We start from the raw sequence: 19069 nt of genomic DNA, 5'->3' as shown, positions 1-19069 counted from the left end.
CCAGACTATGTAGTTCTGGTCTTGAATTCAGAGTTCAGTCTCTCTGAGTGTTTGGATTAAAGATGAACACCACCATGCCTGCAAAATGCACAAATCTTGTGTACATCTTTTGTTTAGCCACATAACCACAAATCAATACCCTGTGTAGGACTTTCCTAGTACTCTACAGTGTTTGCTCATGCTTCTTCCCTTTCAGTGTTGACCTTCCAGGAATGACAAGTATGACAAATATATGCTGTTAAGTCTGATAGAATTTTTATATTTATTGTATATTTAAGTATATGTCCATTCCTTTGTATGCTAACTTAAAAATTATTTTTTCTTTCCTTTACAAAAAATTGTTATGTATATGTGTGTTTGCTTGCATGAGTTTATGTACACCATGTGAATGCAGGAGCCCACAGAGGCCAGAAAAGGGCATTGGATCCCCTGGAACTGGAATTACAGACAGTTGTGAGCCAACATGTGGGTGTTGGGAACAGTCCAGCAAGTAAGCACTCTTAACTATTGAGTCATGTATCCATCCTCTAATTCCAATTTTATTTATTTATTATTATTTTTTGAGACAGGTTCTACCTGTGTAACCTTGGTTGGCTTATGTAGATTAGGTTGATCTAGAATTCAGACATTACCTGCTTCTGAGATTAGTCATATGCCACCATTTTTTTAAAAGTATATACAGCAGTCTTCAATTTTTAATTGGTTAGGTTAGAACTTTTTGACTTTATGATTATGAGAAATATAAATTATAAATTCTGAGAAATTTAAGTTGCCGGGTAGTGGTGGCGCACGCCTTTAATCCCAGCACTCGGGAGGCAGAGCCAGGCGGATCTCTGTGATTTCGAGGCCGGCCTGGGCTACCAAGTGAGTTCCAGGAAAGGCGCAAAGTTACACAGAGAAACCCTGTCTCGAAGAACAAAAAAAAAAAAAAAAAGAGAGAGAAACTTAATAGGAGCCATATTCCAGACCCTATCTTAAAAGTTAGAAAGTGCCAGATGGTGGTGGCGTACGCCTTTAATCCCAGCACTTGGAAGGCAGAGGCAGGCAAATCTCTGAGTTAAAGGCCAGCCTGATCTACAAAGCAAGTTCCAGGACAGCCAGGGCTGTTACACAGAGAAATCCTGTTTCAAAAAACAAAACAAAAGATTTTTTTAAAAAGTGGGAAAGAAAGCAAACTATATTTCAGAGTATGATTTTGATGTTTATCCGTATTTGGATTGGCAGTATGTGGTCTACTACTCTCAGGATTTTCAGGAAACTGCTGGCGGGGTGGGGGTGGGGGGTTGCAGCTCTCAGTAGCCACTCAGTCAAGGTACTAAACAGTTGTACTTTATTGGTATATTGTGGGTTTTTTGTTTTTTTTTTGGTTTTTCGAGACAGGGTTTCTCTGTGTAGTTTTGGTGCCTGTCCTGGATCTCACTCTGTAGACCAGGCTGGCCTCGAACTCACAGAGATCCACCTGGCTCTGCCTCCTGAGGGATTAAAGGTGTGCGCCACCACCACTCGGCAGGTATATTGTGTTTTAAGCCTTCATATTCAGCCTGAAGATGAAGCATACTAACTGTATTTTGGTCATGAGGAGATTTTCAATTTTGGGTCGCTTTATTGGGCTATAACCTTGTAGGTCAAAGAACTATCTCTACATGGGGGTTCACATGAGTTGGTTATGTTTAGAACATCTGGTTTTAGAAGCAAGTATGCATAGATGAAGCAGAAAGTTAACAAAATACTAAAGAACAATTAAACATTTTGAGAAGCCTCGAACCTACTTAGTTTTGTACTCTTCCCACAACGGGTTGTTGTTGGTGTGGTTTGTTTTGTGACAGTCTTACCATGTGTCCTAGTTGCCCTGGAACTTGTTATAAAGCCAAGGCAGACTTCCAGTTTGTGGTCCTCTGGTCTCAGCTACCCGAGTGCCTGGATTATATGCGTGTACTATCATGCCTTCCTCCCCCATCCGTGGTGTTAGAGCTGGAATTCAGGGCCTTATCCATGTCCCATACAGTGGGACAAGTACTCTCCTACTGAGCCTAGCTCCCTCCTACATCCAAAAATAATAATAATAATACCATTTTTTTCTTGGAGGAAAATACAAAGGGCTGGATAGCCCTTAAATTACAACAGAAGCAGAGTAGCAAAGGTTTTTGTTGTTGTTGTTATTTCAGATAACCTTTGCCTTCTGCTTTTTGGCCTACTTACAGGTCTTGATAAGCCTTTCCTATATGGATCAATTCCACCAAGTAAATCTCTGGAGAGTTGAGACTGAATTATTTGCAGGTTTAGTATGCTGTTTATCTTGTGTGAGATACTTATCCTGGCACAAAATGATATTGACAAACAACCAAGGATCTGTACCTGAGCTCTGTTGAATAGCTTTGTCCTGGTGGAAATGTCAGTTGCTCGTGCGAAATGAAACAGGTCAAGCCTCATAATCTTTGTCTGAGAATAGAAGCTTGTAAGGACCATAAAGCTATTCATGAGCTGCAGCTTAGAAAGACTTGGAGACAGAGGTGCTGCAATTTTACTCTGTTGTCCTTATGTGACACATGGTCAGATGAGCCCAGTTGATTGGATCTGTCTTTTCAAATTGGTACAGTTAGTGTATTTTTTTTTTTTTTTATGGTTTTTCGAGACAAGGTTTCTCTGTGTAGCTTTGCGCCTTTCCTGGAACTCGCTTTGTAGACCAGGCTGGCCTCGAACTCACAGAGATCCGCCTGCCTCTGCCTCCTGAGTGCTGGGATTAAAGGCCTGTGCCACCAGTGCCTGGCTAGTGTATTTTTTTTAAGCTAACTTCATTGGTGATATATGGCAGAGAGCTATGTTACTTGAGGAGATGACACAGTTCCTTTGTTATAGTAATTAATGTAATAAATTAATGTAATGCAAGGAAGAGACCTAAAAGGAAGCTGATTGTTTTTCTTCACAGAGCCCTGTGTGGAAATCCAGTTGATTAGTAAGTTCTCCTGAAGTGTGGCAGGTGGAGAGGGAGATGCCTTACTCTTCCATCTGAATAAACTCAGGATGGTTTACATGTTGTACTATCCTTACCGCAGGCTACCTGAGATGATGTGCTTTCAGTGCAGCGTCTGGAATTCAGGGAAAATAATATAATGTGATACCCTTCTCAGCAACTTCGTTGGATCCCATTGATTTATTTTAAGTTCTCTCTGCACATACCCGTATTGAACTTCATACAGTTTTTATTTGAAGGCCTGTCATGTTAGGGCGACAATCTAGTGGGTTGGAAGAGCTTGGTGAGAGAGTCCAGATGTGTTAAAACCATGAACTTTGTACATTGAACCTGAGAGATTTTTATTTTGAGGTGCTGGGAATTGAACCCAGAGCCCTATGCATAATAGTTAAAGTACTCCTTCACCGAGCCGTGCCCCTAGCCTGGGCCTGAAAGATTTTGAAACAAGATAGAACCTGTCAGTCATTATAGTAATAAGGTCTTCTGAGTCACATCTGGAGGTAGGAATAGTGTGGGATTGTTATTTTATTAGCATATATTAAATATGCAATCTGTTTCATTACCATATTTATATATATATATAAAATGTGTTTATATTTATACCTACTTACCTTTTGCCCCCCCCCAACTTCGTTGATCCCCTTCCTATTCCCCCTTTTACTTTGATGTCCTTTTTTTTCTTTGGCTTTTTTTGTGAACCAAGGAATTTAATTAAGGTTACTTATATGAGCATCGGTTAGGGGTTATTTAGGGAGGAACGGACAGCTTACTAGTGGCTACACCACTGAAGAAATGTCCACCTCCACCTCCTGAGGATGATCTTGAACTTCTGGTCTTCCTGCCTCTACCTCCCAAGTGTTGATTACAACACTCAGTTCATGGGGTACTAGAGATTGAACCATGCCTGCTGGGCAGGCATTCTTGGAGGCCTATGCTTTAACCATTGGGTTACTGAGACTTAAGGGCAAGCATTGTAATAATAACTGAGTTACATCCCAACTGGCTAGGAATTCTTTAAAAGGAGAACATGGCCGGGCGGTGGTGGTGCACGCCTTTAATCCCAGCACTCGGGAGGCAGAGGCAGGCGGATCTCTGTGAGTTCGAGGCCAGCCTGGTCTCCAAAGTGAGTTCTAGGAAAAGCGCAAAGCTACACAGAGAAACCCTGTCTTGAAAAACCAAAAAATAAAAAATAAAAAAATAAATAAAAGGAGAACATGTATCAGTCTGTAGAAGAAGAAATGATTGTCATTTCCCTTCATAGGACTCAAATGGCTATCAATACAGTCTGTAATTTAATTTGTTTTAAAACAATTTTATAATTTTTTCTTTATTTTTTAAATTTGTTTATTTATTAATTCTGGTTTTTCAAGATAGGGTTTTTCTGTGTAACAGCTTTGGCTGTCCTCGAACTCACTCTGTAGACCAGGCTGGCCTGAAACTCACAGAGATCCACCTACCTCTGCCTTCTGAGTGCTCAGATTAAATTCATGCGCCACCACCCTGCTTTTTACTTTTTTAAATGCTGTAAATGACCTATAGCTAAGTAAGGCAGCATATTCTTATAATCTCAGTACACAGGAAGCAGGAGGATCTTGAGTTCAAGGCAAGCCTAGTACCAGTAAGACCTTATTATGTTTAAAAAACAAAACCAAAAAAGGTAGGGCATAGTGGTACATGCCTTTGATTTCCAGCACTGGGGAGGCAAAGATAAACCTGTTCTAAGTTCCAGGCCAGCATGGGCTAAATAGTGAGATACTGCTTAATAAATAAATAAATAAATAAATAAATAAATAAATAAATAAATAAATAAATAGAAAGTGGGGGGGTGGTTCCTAGTTAGTTGACTAATGAAGTATAACCATAAAATAGTCCTCTGCATGTTCAGACACCAGAACTTTATGATATTTCAGTCACTGATAGTTTTTAATTGTCTTACTTTTTTAGTTTTATGTTTTCAGAATATGCTTAGAACATGGATTTTTCTCCCATTTCATATAAAAAAAGTTAATATTTAATGATGAAGCTTGCTTAATGTCAATGGAAATTCAAGTTCTGAAATCATATTTCTCTTTTTAAAAAGATATATTTTTTATTTATGTGTACATGTATTTGTATGCCACATGTGTGAGAGGGCCTACCAGACCAAAAGAATGTTTTGGATCTCTTGGAGCTAGTGGTACAGCTGCTTATGAGCTTCCCAGTGTGAGTACTGGGAATTGAACTCGGGGTCCTGTGATAGAACAGTATGTATTATGCTGAGCCATCTCTCCAGCCCCTGAAATCATATCTCCTGATTCTAAGTTCAGTTTTTTTTTTTTTAAACTATGTTAACCAGAAGTGAATATAGCATTATTTTTGGAGAAGAGTACCTAGCTAGGTGGCCCTGACTGCTGCCATATGTGTGTGACATGAGTTTTGTAAGCAAATTATGTACACTAAAATGCAGCTGTCACTTGTCTAGGTCAAAGTCTGTAAGAAAATTTATCTAGGGGCCTGGAGAGATAGCTCAGCAGTTAAGAGCACTGACTGCTCTTCCAGAGGACCCAGGTTCAATTCCCAGCACCTGCATGGCAGTTCACACCTGTCTGTAACTCCAAGATCTGACACTGTCGCACAGACATACATGCAGGCAAAACATACATGCACATAAAATAAAAATAAATTAAGAAAATTTATCTAAAGCCCTAAAAAGAAGAGAGGGTAGCACTGTATGCTTTATTTTCTGCCTAGACTGGATTGTGTGTGAGTAGTTAACAAGGAAAAGAACCCTCTCTTTGAATCCTTCTAGGGTGCTATAGAGCTCTATCTGGGTAGAAAGAGAAGTACTCTGATTATGCTTATATGTAAGTATGGCTTAAGTAGTCAATTTGCCTTCTGGACAAGAGCAGTGAACCACTCTTTTCAGTTTTACCCTTCTAGGAGACAGATTTGATTTATTCCTGTGGTAGACAAACAGTATGACCTGGAACAGATAACCTCAAAACATGCAGTTGATAACCTAAAGTGTGTGATTTATGAATTTATCCCTGAGCTGTTAGGCCAAGAGCTGTATTTGGGTTCCAAATAGGAAATGGAGATCTGGACTTCAGTTATGAGCTTTGGGTGGGTATAGAGATTGAAGAGTGGTCGTTATGACCTTCTTGGTCCTTTAGCCAGAGCCATGCAGAGAGGAGTTTCTTGGTGATATGTGCAGAAACAGAACAGATGACACACACTGACAAGTCATGGTGGACAGGTGATATCAGAGTCTGTTGTGTGAGGATCCTAAATAGGGAAATGGAGTACAATTAGAAGAGAGGAAAAGCAAGGAAAACAGTCACAGAAGTTTGTACATGCTTTGAGACAGCCTCTCTGTAAGGTATTGGTTGTCTTGATTCTGCATTTTTTCATCCATGGAAGCAAGAAGTCACTGCTTTTCATTTCCAGCCAGCTTGATAGTTATCCTACCTCCTAAGGTTAAACATCTCTGCAGTGACCTGTCAGAGCTGATTATTAGCTGTATAAAGCCAGAGATGCTGTAGGGAACAGATGGGAAATGGTTTGGCTGCTGTGGCCAAGGCTAATTAAAGAATCTTTGGCAATTTTACAGTGTATATTTTGAAATGTACCACCAAAGTTACTATGAAGCCTGCTGAGTTTTGAAAGCTGGGTTTCTGAAAAGTCACCTGGTTGAAATAATGTAATGCTTATGCAATTTTTTATTGTCAAAAATAGGACAAGAGCTCTCTAAAAGAACATCAGGACCACTAGAAATCATTCCTTGGAATATGTCTTTATTTTATATTCTGGACATTCAGAAATTATAGATTGTTTTCTAGATGAAAAATAACTTTTTAATAGGTAAAGATAACTTTTAGTATTTATATGGAATCTTTCTTCAGGTTATATAATTTAGTATTTGTATTTATAAGAATTGTTTACATTTATGGAACTGATTTTAGTGTTCTATGTAATTTCTGACAAGATATATAGATAGATAGATAGGTATGTATGTATGTATGTATATGTATATGTGTGTGTTCTTAAATCATTGAAAACAGGGCTATAGAGAAGGCTCAGTGGTTAAGAATACTTGCTACTCTTGTAGAGGACCCAGGTTCAGTTCTCAATGCCCACAAGCATCCATAATGCCAGTTTCAGGGAATCCAGTGCCCTCTTCTGGCCTCTGTGTGCACTGCATGCATCTGGCACCATGCATGCACATGTGTGCACACACAGGCAAAACACCAATATACATAAACAAATCTTTTAAAAAATGAAAACAACTTAACATAAAACTTCATATAATTTTTGTTTGTTTTGTCAGCACTGGGATTGAAACTAGGACCCTGAACATTTGGCCCAAATGATTTCCTTTTTAAAAATGTCTTGATGTGGGGAGGGAATGGAAGGAGAGAAGAGAGGGGAAACTGCAGGCGGTATGTAAAATAAATTAATTAATTAAATAAAAAGTTATTTTCCCACTTAAAAAATGTTTTTGTTACTTTTAAGATAGAATCTCACTGGGATGCACAAACTGGTCTTGAACTTAACTCTAGTCTAGGCAATTGTCAAACTTGTGAGCGTCCTGCCTCATCCTCTCAAGTAGCTTTGCCAGCAGACCCAGTAGTATAAGAGTTTTAAAAGGATTTATTTTTACAGCCAGGTGTGGTGGTGCATCCCTTTAATTCCAGGCAGAGGCGGGCAGTTCTAGGGACAGCCAGGCTACACAGAGAAACCTTGTCTTGAAAAAAATAGAGATTTATTTATTTTGTTACAGCTTCCAGTAAAAGATTATCTTACTAACAAATTTTCTATTCAAAATTCTGTAGATTTCTTTCCCTTCTCTCCTATCCCCTTTTTGTTGTTTATTTTTAAGACCATATCTATTGTAACCATGCTGGTCTTTTTTGGGGGGATGGGGATGGGGGCTGTTTCAAGACAAGGTTTCTCTGTGTAGCCTTGGCTGTCCTGGAATTCGCTCTGACTCATAGAAATCTGCCTGCCACTGCCTCCCAAGTTCTAGCATTAAAAGCATGAAATACCACTGCCTGGCTGTTTTTTTCCTTTTTTCAAAACCGTTGATTTCATAAAGTCAGATATGGTGGTCACATGTCTGTAATTCCAAGTGTTTTGGAGACTGAGACAGGAGGCTCATAGTCAGCCTGGGCAACATAAGGAGATCCAGTCTCAAAAACAAAACAAAACAAAACAAAACGAAGTATGGTGGTATATGCTTGACATCCCAGCCATGGGAAGGCAGAGGTATGAGGATCAGGAGTTAAAGGCCATCTTCAGTTACATATCGAATTTGAAGCCATCTTGGGGTGCTTAAGATTCTGTCTCTAAATAAATGAATTTGCTGAACCTTTAGTGATCATTTTCAGTCTGCATGCAAGGTCTTTGTTCTACTCAAGGTGTTATTCCTGTATTTTGCCTTTGATAGGTTACTTTTCTCCCATTTATTTTAGTCTCTTCAGCAGTACTAAATGGCATCTGTTTCCTTTATTATTTTCTCTCTATTGTTCATTCTCTTTGTATTCTGGAAAAATAACGTTGCATGCTTATTGCGTAGATTCATCTTTGTGCTTTTTTTATTGCTCTGGTTTTAATTGGTACTGAATTTTGTTTACGTGCATCTTCCTTTCTTTGTGTGTAAGCAACTAGGCAAGCGCTTAGTGGTATGTCCTTTTGTCCTTTCAACTAAGTTACATCTTTTCATTTCAGACTGTTGCCTTCTTAATGCTTTTCTTCCTTGTTGGCATACTTTATCCTGCTCTTACACGAGTCAGCCAGGATAGTAGAAAGAACTGTTAGCAAGTCCCAGTCATTTTATGTTTGTACTTTTCTTTTCTCTTCTCCACTCTCTCTTTATTACCATCCTGTTTTCTAGAGAAAAGTCTCTTAAATCTAAGGAAAGTTATAGTGGTTTTCCAAGAGTAAAACAACATGAGGTCATTCAGTGGCTAAATTGCACACTAATAATAATACAGCTCTGGAGATGGTAAGTAAACTCTTAATTAATGTGGAGTAGATGTTAAACCTAGCAACAATTAAAGAGATTGCAGAGGTGATACATTATAAGTTGGGGAAGATCTGTGCTGTAATAATACTCTGTAGTGGGAATTCAATTTAGCATTCCCTTTCCTAAAAATGCCCTTAGCTCCTTGCAGGAGGATTACTTTTAATACTACTTCTGTTGCTTTGTTTACTGATTTGTTGTTATATTCCTAACATTCGTTTAATTCCTGGTACATCCTAGGGAATAAGTTTTTTTTTGTTTTGGGTTTTTTTGTTGTTGTTGTTGGGTTTTGTTTTTGGTTTTTCCAGACAGGGTAGTCTCTGTAGTCCTGGGTGTCCTGGAACTAGCTCTGCAGACCAGGCTGGCCTCAAACTCAGAAATTTGCCTGCCTCTGCCTCCTTAGTGCTGGGATTAAAGGTGTGCGTTATCACTGCTCGACAGGAAATAAGTTTTAAGAACGTCAGGTGAATGAACTAATATCTGTTATACTACTCTTGAAAGTCAAGTCTTCTTGAGTATTAAAAATTCCAAATAGTTCACTAAAAATTTCTTTAGAATTCTTAGGTCACTTTGAAAATCCGTATCTCGGGGCTGGAGAGATGGCTCAGAGGTTAAGAGCACTGACTGCTCTTCTAGAGGTCCTGAGTTCAATTCCCAGCAACCACATGGTGGCTCACAACCATCTGTAACAAGATCTGGTGCCCTCTTCTGGCCTGCAGTCATACATGCAGACAGAACACTATACATAATAAATAAATAAATCTTGTGGGGGGGGGGGGAGGGTTGGGGATTTAGCTCAGTGGTAGAGCGCTTGCCTAGCAAGCACAAGGCTCCAAAAAAAAGAAGAAGAAGAAGAAGAAAGTAAAATCCATATCTCTCTGACTCTTCAGGGGTTATATTTCCTTTACCCTTAATAGGATAATTTTTCTTCTCTTAGCTGTTACAGCTTAGTCTCCCACTCTTACTTTAGCTCATCCTATAGGAAGCAAGGTTTATGTAGAATTAATATTTGCTAATAAATAGTAATTGATGACTGTTGACAATAAACTTTCTACTTAGGTAATGAGAAGTAGGTCTACTTCTCACATCTAAAGCTAAATTGCATATTAAGATACATCACTTCTTGCTTAAAATCTCAGTTACTTATATGTGTTCACTTGGTACAGCCCTATTCTTCTGGAATGACTTTTTTTTGGCCTCAGGATCCTAGTTTTGTAGACACTGTTACAACGACAGACTAGGTGGCAAGTCACAGCTTGCCTTGTCCTGGGTGAATCATTTACGTGTTACATAATCACTTTCCAGATGCTCCACAACACAACTGGCTTGCTCTTTATACACAATTGTGTTAAAAAGTTTGTTTGTTTGTTTTTTCTAAACAGATATAGAAAGATAGTACATAGATGAATAAGCAAGAACAAACTTTTGGCTTTAGCATAAAGTAGTACCTGGATGGTGCACATTGGTTGCTGAGTTTTCTAGATGATGTTTCTCTCTAGGTCTCCTAAGCCAGAAGACAGTGGAGAGACATAAATTATCCTTTTAAAGCCAGTCTCTGTTCCATGTGCGGTAAAGCCTTAGTGTTTTTCAGTCAGTTCTTGAAATCTTACTATAACAAAGTGGAGACTTATTCTACTTTTGGGAGATAGGCTTTCAGCAGAGTCAAGGAAAACATTTTTCTTTCTAAATATTTTATCAGGAAAGGCTATATTGTTTTTTTTGTTGTTGTTGTTGTTGTTTTTGGTTTTTCGAGACAGGGTTTCTCTGTGTAGCTTTGCGCCTTTCCTGGAACTCACTTGGTAGCCCAGGCTGGCCTCGAACTCACAGAGATCCGCCTGGCTCTGCCTCCCGAGTGCTGGGATTAAAGGCATGCGCCACCACCGCCCGGCTGAAAGGCTATATTGAACCCTGCTTTGTAGACATGATTTCCAGCCTGGAGTTTGATTAGGACTTTGTAACTTCTCTGGGCTCAAGTCATAGGTTGAGTCTCCTCTGAACGTTGTTTGCTCTGGTTGCAGTTACACACTGAATTTGCATTTTCCTTAGTTCTGCTTTTTTTTTTTCTTTTCCTTAACCATAATAAAGCTTTTTCTTTAATCCCACAATGACAAAGAATCTGTATACTAGTTTTAGGAGAGATTGGCCCTATTAGTAGAGAGCTGTTAAGGCTTTTGCTAGATCACGTTCTGAGTCACTGATAATTCAAGCAGCTAGCAGAAAGGGGGTGTGAGCAGGGTTGTTGTAGGCAGCTTCAGTCTGTGATGTGCTGGGGCCTGCACTGATTCAGACAGAATTGCCGTTTGGCAGTGGAGCAGAAAGAAATTAAGTCCTCCAGGAAGGGGGAGCTAATTGTGGAGGTCTACTAGTTAACACCAGAGTCTAGGGCAACTAGAAATACTGTGTTCTTCCCTGAGGAGATGGAGTGGGAATTACCTTCTCTAGGTCAAGTGTGGCATGGTTGGAAATACAGCTGAGCTTGTATGAGAGCCACACAGAAAGGGTCTGTTTTGTATGGGAGTTTATTTCAGGCTATTTCCTTGCCTGTATTGTTTTCTTTAATAGCTTTTTAAATTTCTTTTTCCAGCAATGATGGTGTCCACTGGACATGTACTGACCAAGGAGACAGATCTGAGAACATAGCTGAAGCTGAAAATAGGAAAGCTGGGGGCAAGGAAGAGCCTTGAATCTTGAGGTGGGACGTTGACTCTAAGATGTCCTTGAGCAGTGGAGCCTCCGGAGGGAAAGGAGTGGATGCAAACCCGGTTGAGACATACGACAGTGGGGATGAATGGGACATTGGAGTAGGGAATCTCATCATTGACCTGGACGCCGATCTGGAAAAGGACCAGCAGAAACTGGAAATGTCAGGCTCGAAGGAGGTGGGGATACCAGCTCCCAATGCTGTGGCCACACTACCAGACAACATCAAGTTTGTGACCCCAGTGCCAGGTCCTCAAGGAAAGGAAGGCAAATCAAAATCCAAAAGGAATAAGAGTGGCAAAGACTCTAGCAAGCCCACTCCAGGGACTTCCTTGTTCTCTCCAAGTGAGGGAGCAGGAAACAAGAAAGAAGCGCAGGGTCGCTCTGGAGAGGGTACCAACGCAGGAGGCCTGGTTGCTGCTCTTGGCCCCAAGGCCTCGGAGAAGGCTGCTAAGGCATCTCGCAGTGTGGCTGGCTCCAAAAAGGAGAAGGAGAACAGCTCATCTAAGAGCAAGAAGGAGAGGAGTGAAGGGGTGGGGACTTGTTCGGAAAAGGATCCTGGGGTCCTCCAGCCAGTGCCCTTGGGAGGACGGGGTGGTCAGTATGATGGAAGTGCAGGGATGGATACAGGAGCCGTGGAGCCACTTGGGAGTATAGCTATTGAACCTGGGGCAGCGCTCAATCCTTTGGGAACTAAGCCGGAGCCAGAGGAAGGGGAGAATGAGTGTCGGCCACTAAAGAAAGTCAAGTCTGAAAAGGTAAGAGGTGGCCAGGTCTGGCTGCCCACTGCCTGTCAGAACTGCCCTGGACTAACTGCCAAGTGTTGTGTGCACTCTGTGGGAGGCTCATTAGTTTGTGGGTAATGACCAATTACAAGGTCAGAGCAGCTGGTAATGATAATGTGCTTTTGTTCCAAATTAAAGGATTCCCTACAGAGTCATTTGCAGCAGGCTCAGACCTCTTGGAATACGATTTCTGTTTGGGGGTCAGCTACTTGGTAGAACCTTCTCACACCTTGTTATTGTCACATGTCAGACACTTGTTGTTAGAGGCTGACATTAAATCTTGGTGTGATTTCTTGCTTGGCTGAAGTTTTATTATCAGAATTATAATAGTTGATAAATGTAATAGACTTTTGGTTACATGTTTAAGCTGAATTTTTTTTAAACTTTATTTAACTTTACTTACATTGGCATCAGATCCCCTGGAACTGCAGTCACAGACAGTTGTAAGCTTCACTGTGGGTGCTGGGAATTGAACCCCGTTCTCTGAAAGAACAGCCAGTGCTCTTAACTGCTTGGCCATCTTTCCAGCCCCTTGAATGATGTTCTTAATGGGATAAATGGTACTGCTGGGTCTCTGGTAGTACAAAGAGTTAATTGTCATGGTATATCTGCTAAGTGTTCTATTGGTAGCTACCAAAAAACAAAGTGATATAGATACCAGTCTAGTAAACAAGGGGCAGGACGCACTGACTCTACTATCAGCATTAATCCGGCCTTAGGAGTTACTGTGGTAGCTTTAGAAGTTTGACCTAGAAATTCTTTGGCCCCTGAAAGTATTGCTGTCTGCCAGTTATCTCCCGCAACCATCGGAAATCAAAGTCTCCTGGTGGTTTTATTGCTGCCAAATAGTTTAATGATACCTCCCCTTCTGCTTGACTTGGAAGCATAGGTGCCTGCAACCCCAGGAGGCATTAGGACTGAGTCCCTCCCTCCAGGAAAGTGATCTTAGTTGATGTTTCAGGAAATGAAGCTTGCAGGGCTATAGTAGAATAGTTTCCAGTCTAGGGTCACCTCAGGCTGCCTCAAACTTGAGCAGCCTACAGTTTCCTACAAAGCAGCTGGCCTGTTGATGAGCTGTTCTTTGGCTCTTGATTTTCTGCTTTGCTCTGCTCGCCCTATGCATTCAGCTGATCGCAGCAGATGCGGCATAAATTGATTTCTCTGTAATTACATCAGCTGCAGCAGGGAATACCTATTTCCATATGTAAGTGTTAATAAATAAAGGCTGGATATATGTATTTGGGTGGTGGTACCCTCTTGCCTCGATTTTAGTGGTAGCTTGTGCTTTTTTTTGCTCTAGGTATTTTAGTCTTTGTCTTTGGCACATCTGTAGCTTTTAGCAACATCTGGGCACTTGTGGTAACAGGGCTGTGAATTTCTTCCAGTTACATAACACAATGGTTGATTCCCTTTTGCCAGTGGCAGCTGCCAGAGAGGCTGCCTGTGTTTGGGTGGCAGATGCTGCAGTCCACCTCGGCAGAGTCAGGTTCCAGCTGGTTATTGGCATGGTTCATCCTGTGCTGGCTGTGATTTGTCATTTTCTCTGGGGTGCAGATGGATAATGCTGTTTTAAAGAGGCTTGGGAGTACCAGGAGTTCTTGCTACTGTTCCAGGCCTATTAGACTATTCTCTACATCTGGCTTCAGGAAGTCCCTGCCATATATCCATGTTCACGATCATTGTCCTCCTGTGTGGAAAGGTGCTGCTGAGGGTGGTCTTCATCTCCTTGTCGTCGTTTAAAGTACTTGTGTTGGAAACTTCTAAATTCAATTGCGGTTTGTGGGTGAAAGGATTAATATTGCTTAGCTTTGTGTTGTGTTCATGATTCTCTTTAAGGAAGAAATGGAATCTGTTTTCTCTTAGAGGTGCATAGACTGTTTAGGTGACCACCTTTAAGCTAAATGGCCTGAAAGATAGTGTACCTTTAGCTGTTACATCTTGGTGCTACCGAGTTTTACTCCTTAATGTAACTTTGATGTAAGCTTTACCTCCCTGGTAGACTAAGAATGGGGCAGTCAAATGAGAGAGAGAAGGGAAAATGATAGTGCTTCATATTTTGGGAGAAAATAATTTCTGGGAAGTATTTTGAGAAGCATTCAATTTTTTGTACAGTCCAGTGTTACCATAAGCACAAGTTTACTTTTTTGTTGTTTGTGATTTTTCTTTTCGTACAGATCTTATGCAGCCACGTCTTGCCTGAAACTTACTGTAAAGACCAAGCTGTTCTTTTTTGTTTGTTTGTTTGGTTGGTTTGTTGTTTCTCTCTTTTTTTTCCTCCCTCCCTGGGTTTCTCTGTGGGTTTCTCTGTGTTGCCCTGCTCTGGCTGTCCTGGAACTTGCTTTGTAAACCAAGCTGGCCTCGAACTCATAGAGAGATCTGCCTTCCTTTGCCTCCAGAGTGCTGGAACTAAAGGTGTACACCACCACACTCGGCTAGACAGACTGCTCTTGAATTTGAGATAGTCCTCCTAACTCTGCCTCTGCCGTGCTGAGATGACTAACATAAACCTCTGATGCTGAGTCTGTTTTCTAAAAATCCTTACCTTGTACTCTGGAACCCCGTTTGGACACACTTACTCAAAGGTGCTTTATTGTATTGTCTTTGGTTAGTACAATATTTAAGTAAATGTTTGGAAGTTGCTAGGAGATGAACACACTCTGCAAGGAAAAAGCATTTCTGGAATGGGAAGAGGGGAGGAGTCAAAGTGAAAGAAAGGACAGGGTCTGGGGTTGTAGCTCAATGGAGGAGTGGTTGTTGGCCAGAATGCACAGGGCCTTGGACTCTGAACACAAAGGTAGGGAGAGCTTTGCAGGGGGCATCAGCTTTTGAGAACTTGGAAGCCCAGGGTGTTGCATACAATAGCTGCTCAGGGAGGGTTGATCAGTGCTGTAGTTTATTTGCAAACAATCTTTGAAACCTCTTCAAGATTTTTTTCCCCTGAAATATGGGCTTGCCTCTGATATAACTGGTTTGGAATGTTACTTTTTGTAAGGATAATCAACAGAATCCAAACAGCAAAACATGTGTGATAATCAAGCTGGGAGCTATCATGAAGAGGAGAAACTCTAAATGTGGAAGATATCTTGACTAAGGCATCACATCTTCTGCTGCCCTTTTTTTCCCTTCAAGATTTATTTATTTTTATTTTATGTATATGGGTGTTTGCCTGAATTTGCCTGTTTTGTCTGTGTACAGGTATTCAGCACCCAGAGAGGCCAGAAGAGGTATGAATTCTCTGGAACTGGAATTATGGATAATTGTTAGCCACCCTGTGGATTCCGGGAACTGAAATTGGGTTCTTTGCAACAACAGCAAATGCTCTTAACCCCTGAACTATCTCTCCAGCCCCAATTGTCCCCTTTTCCAAGTAGGATCAGAGTCTGATGTACTAGTTAGAATCGTCCCCTGTTGAGTACTAGCTAATCAGGGGTTGAATATTCAAATTACCTACCCCAGGGCTTTCTCTATGAAGATAAGTGTCTGGCATTGTGACTGAGGAATTTTCTGTTCTGAGAGGCTGTGTCTTCCCCTCAGGGAATCTAATGTTTGCTCCACCACATCTTCCTGGCAGAGTTTACTGGAGAGACTGAGATGGCTCTTAGCAGCCACTGCTGCCCTGAATTGTTGAACACTCCTGAAGAGATGGGGGAGGGAATGTCGAGGAATAAACAGGTGGAGCCTCTGGCTCCTGCCTGCTTCCTTGCTTTTGACTTGATTGATAGGTTGTTAGGTTAAGGATGGAAGGAGAGGTGGGAGGAGGAGGAGGCAGGACGCCTGTCGGAGTATCCTGAGCTCACTGCTTTTGTTGCCACCACTCTGACAGGCAAGAGAAAAGGAATTCACAAACACGACAGCAGTGATCTATCCGTGCTGACTGTCGGTGTATGTTCAGGAGTTTCAGATGAGGCATTAATTTAAATTTTCTCCAAGTCAGCTCTAGTGGTTAGGGTCTAGAATTTTGCAGTCCCAATCTTCCTTTTCCTTAGCAGTTGCTTTTTATTTTACACTCTGCTTTGGCAATGTTTGGGTATCAGCTTCTGTCACTTTCAAAATGCTTTGCTCATTTACCACTTTCCTCATTCGTTTAGAAAACAAAGAAAACAGTTAAGGGTGCTGTTAGCTTTTGTGCCTGCAGATTTTGGGTTCTATCTTATGTGTGTTCAGAGAGCATCTTCTTTTGCCCTTGGTTTCCCATTCTAGTTTATGCCTTCCAGCTCATGGCTTTTATGTTGCAATCCTTCATTGCCCAACCTAGGTCAGATCTCTTATTCTTTCTGATCCAAGGCTTTTCTGATGCCTTCCTCCTAACTTGCTGTTCTTTTCTGTTCTTGACAGTATAGCAGCCAGCCTTGTTTCCTAAAGCCAAATGTCCTAAAGCATTTTCCTTCTCTGAAAAAATACAAAGCTGGTTCTTAAGTGGGTCCAAGTTGCATTGTCTAACTACAAGCATAATTTATTTTTATTCATCAGCTCTTGTTTTCCTTATGAGTGTTGTAATTCAAGGAGAGCCCAGAGAAAGATTATCTTGTCCAATTTCCCCATTTTGAGACAGGAAGCTAAGACTAAGAGAGGTCATGTGACTTTCCCAGGCTCTCAGAGATGGAAGCAAGCTTTTTTTTTTTTTTTTTAATTGCTGTTTGGGAGATTTTATCTGATTTTTTTTTTTTTTTTTTCTTTTGAGTCTGGATCTTTGTGCCTTGTGAGCCTTGAATTCACTTTGTATCCCAGGCTAGTGTTTTTACAGCAATCCTTCTTCCTTGGTATCCCGAGTGTGGGGATTACAGGTGTGAGCTATCATACCACATCTGGTTAAAGCCAGGTTTGTTTTGCTTAGCACCAGGGGGGTGGGGAGTCTTTGTGTGTCTGTGCTTGTACAGAAACTTGAAGGCCAGGTGCCCTGCTCTAGTACTCTGCTTTATTCCCTTGAGACAGGGTCTCTCAGTGAACCTAGAGGTAGCCTGACAGTCAGCAACCCTGTCAGGCCTTCTGTCTCCTTCACTCCACAGCTCTGAAGTTGCAGGTATGTGCAACACACACACGCACATATACGCACACACAAATGGAGGAAAAAAGAATGACCATTCATAGATAAGATAGGGAATAATATGTCTTTTATAGGAGAGAGATAATTGCTTTTAAACTGCTTCTTTGAACTTGACTCCTTAAGATATGTATATGCCAAAATATTTCTTTCAGCCAATTTTCACCGAAGTCATTGAGGCACTGCCAGGTCCTTTTTTTAGTTGACATACATTAATTGTATATCTTAAGGAGTACAGTGTTCATTTGATATATTTATACAATGTATAATACCCAAGTAAGGATAATTAGCATTTCTATCTTCTTAAACACTTACCATTTCTTTGTGTTGGAAACCTTCAAATTCTCTTCTTCTAGTGCTTCAAGCTATAATGATCCTATATTGTATAGACTTTAGAATTTACTCATCCTGTGTAACTAGGAGTTATATGCGACTTATACAGTCCTTTATCTAGTGCTAGTTCCTTTCCTGTTTGGCAGTTACATCAGCAGATGATCCTGTCCAGTGCTGCTTACCAGAGCACATCACTGTTAGATTGTCGAGGATATTATGAATATTAATTGTTTGGTTTTATTACATATTATTTACTTATTTTGGGGGGATGGCGCATATATGGAGGTCAGAGTACAAGCTATAGGAGTCAGTGCTCTCCTTTCACATGTGGGTCCCAGGATCAAACTCAGGTCATCAGGCTTAAAAAGCAGATAATCTTTCTTGACTTGCTGAAACATCTTCAATGGCCCAGATAGTACTGTTGTTGTTTTTTGAGACAGGGTTTCTCTGTGTAGTTCTGGCTGTCCTTAAACTTACTCTGTAGACCAGGCAGAGGCAGTATACATTAAAGAGCTTTTGTGAACCATTGTACATTTTCTTTGTGAGGTACATATTGGGAGCCATTTCTAATTTCAAAACCAGCTTTAATGTAAATTTCACATTGTTTTATGTATGATTTTGTGATTAAGAGTAAGTGTATTCTGGAGCTGGCAAGGTTAAGGGTCCCTGCCAAGTCCAATGACCTGAGTTTGATTCTCAGAGCCCACATGATAGAAGAGAACTGACTCTCAAATTGTCCTTTCATCTTAACACCTAAACCATGACAAATGCATGTATGGACACACAGACACACTCACACTCCTACCTTACCCCCCTTTCTAATTTTTTTTCTTATTTGAAGAATGTGCTCTGTAGCCTGACTGCTGGAGTTTGTATCTCATCTGTACTTCTGAATCTTGACCAAGTTACTTAACTGTTCTGCGCCAGCTATCACGTGGAAAATAAGAATATGCACATAGGTTATTGCAAGATAATTAGCTGTTGGGCCTCATGGCACACATCTTTAATCCCAGCACTGGGGAGGCAGAGGCAGCAGATCTGTATGTGTTCAAGGTCAGCATGGTCCCCATAAGAAATCCTAGGATAGCTAAGGCTACATAGCAAAATCTTGTTTACAGAACAAAAAATTACATTAGTTGACTCAGAGAAAACACTTAGAATGGTATACTTAGAATGTAACACATAGGCAGCATTCAGTAACTGTTAGAAAAAAAAATGATTTAAGTTGAAGTATGTGT

The 19069-nt window shown here is 40.8% G+C and overlaps 1 protein-coding gene across 3 annotated transcripts in view; it reads left to right on the top strand.

Annotated features, from left to right (window-relative positions):
- Znf609 (zinc finger protein 609) overlaps positions 1 to 19069 on the top strand; it is a 154147-nt gene that overhangs the window by 23868 nt on the left and 111210 nt on the right. For 2 of the 3 annotated variants that reach the window (XM_052712640.1, XM_052712630.1), the window contains exon 2: positions 11557 to 12430. In XM_052712640.1, the coding sequence (XP_052568600.1) occupies positions 11684 to 12430 (747 nt within the window). In that variant the 5' untranslated portion in view covers positions 11557 to 11683. Of the gene's footprint in view, positions 1 to 11556; positions 12431 to 19069 lie in introns of those variants that run through there. The other variant, XM_052712656.1, reaches the window with a different exon arrangement.

Source organism: Peromyscus californicus, unplaced genomic scaffold (assembly GCF_007827085.1).
Source record: "Peromyscus californicus insignis strain IS unplaced genomic scaffold, ASM782708v3 Scaffold_11__1_contigs__length_118956290, whole genome shotgun sequence".
NCBI classification, from domain to species: Eukaryota; Metazoa; Chordata; class Mammalia; order Rodentia; family Cricetidae; genus Peromyscus; species Peromyscus californicus.
This window is presented reverse-complemented; position numbering and strand designations above follow the sequence as displayed.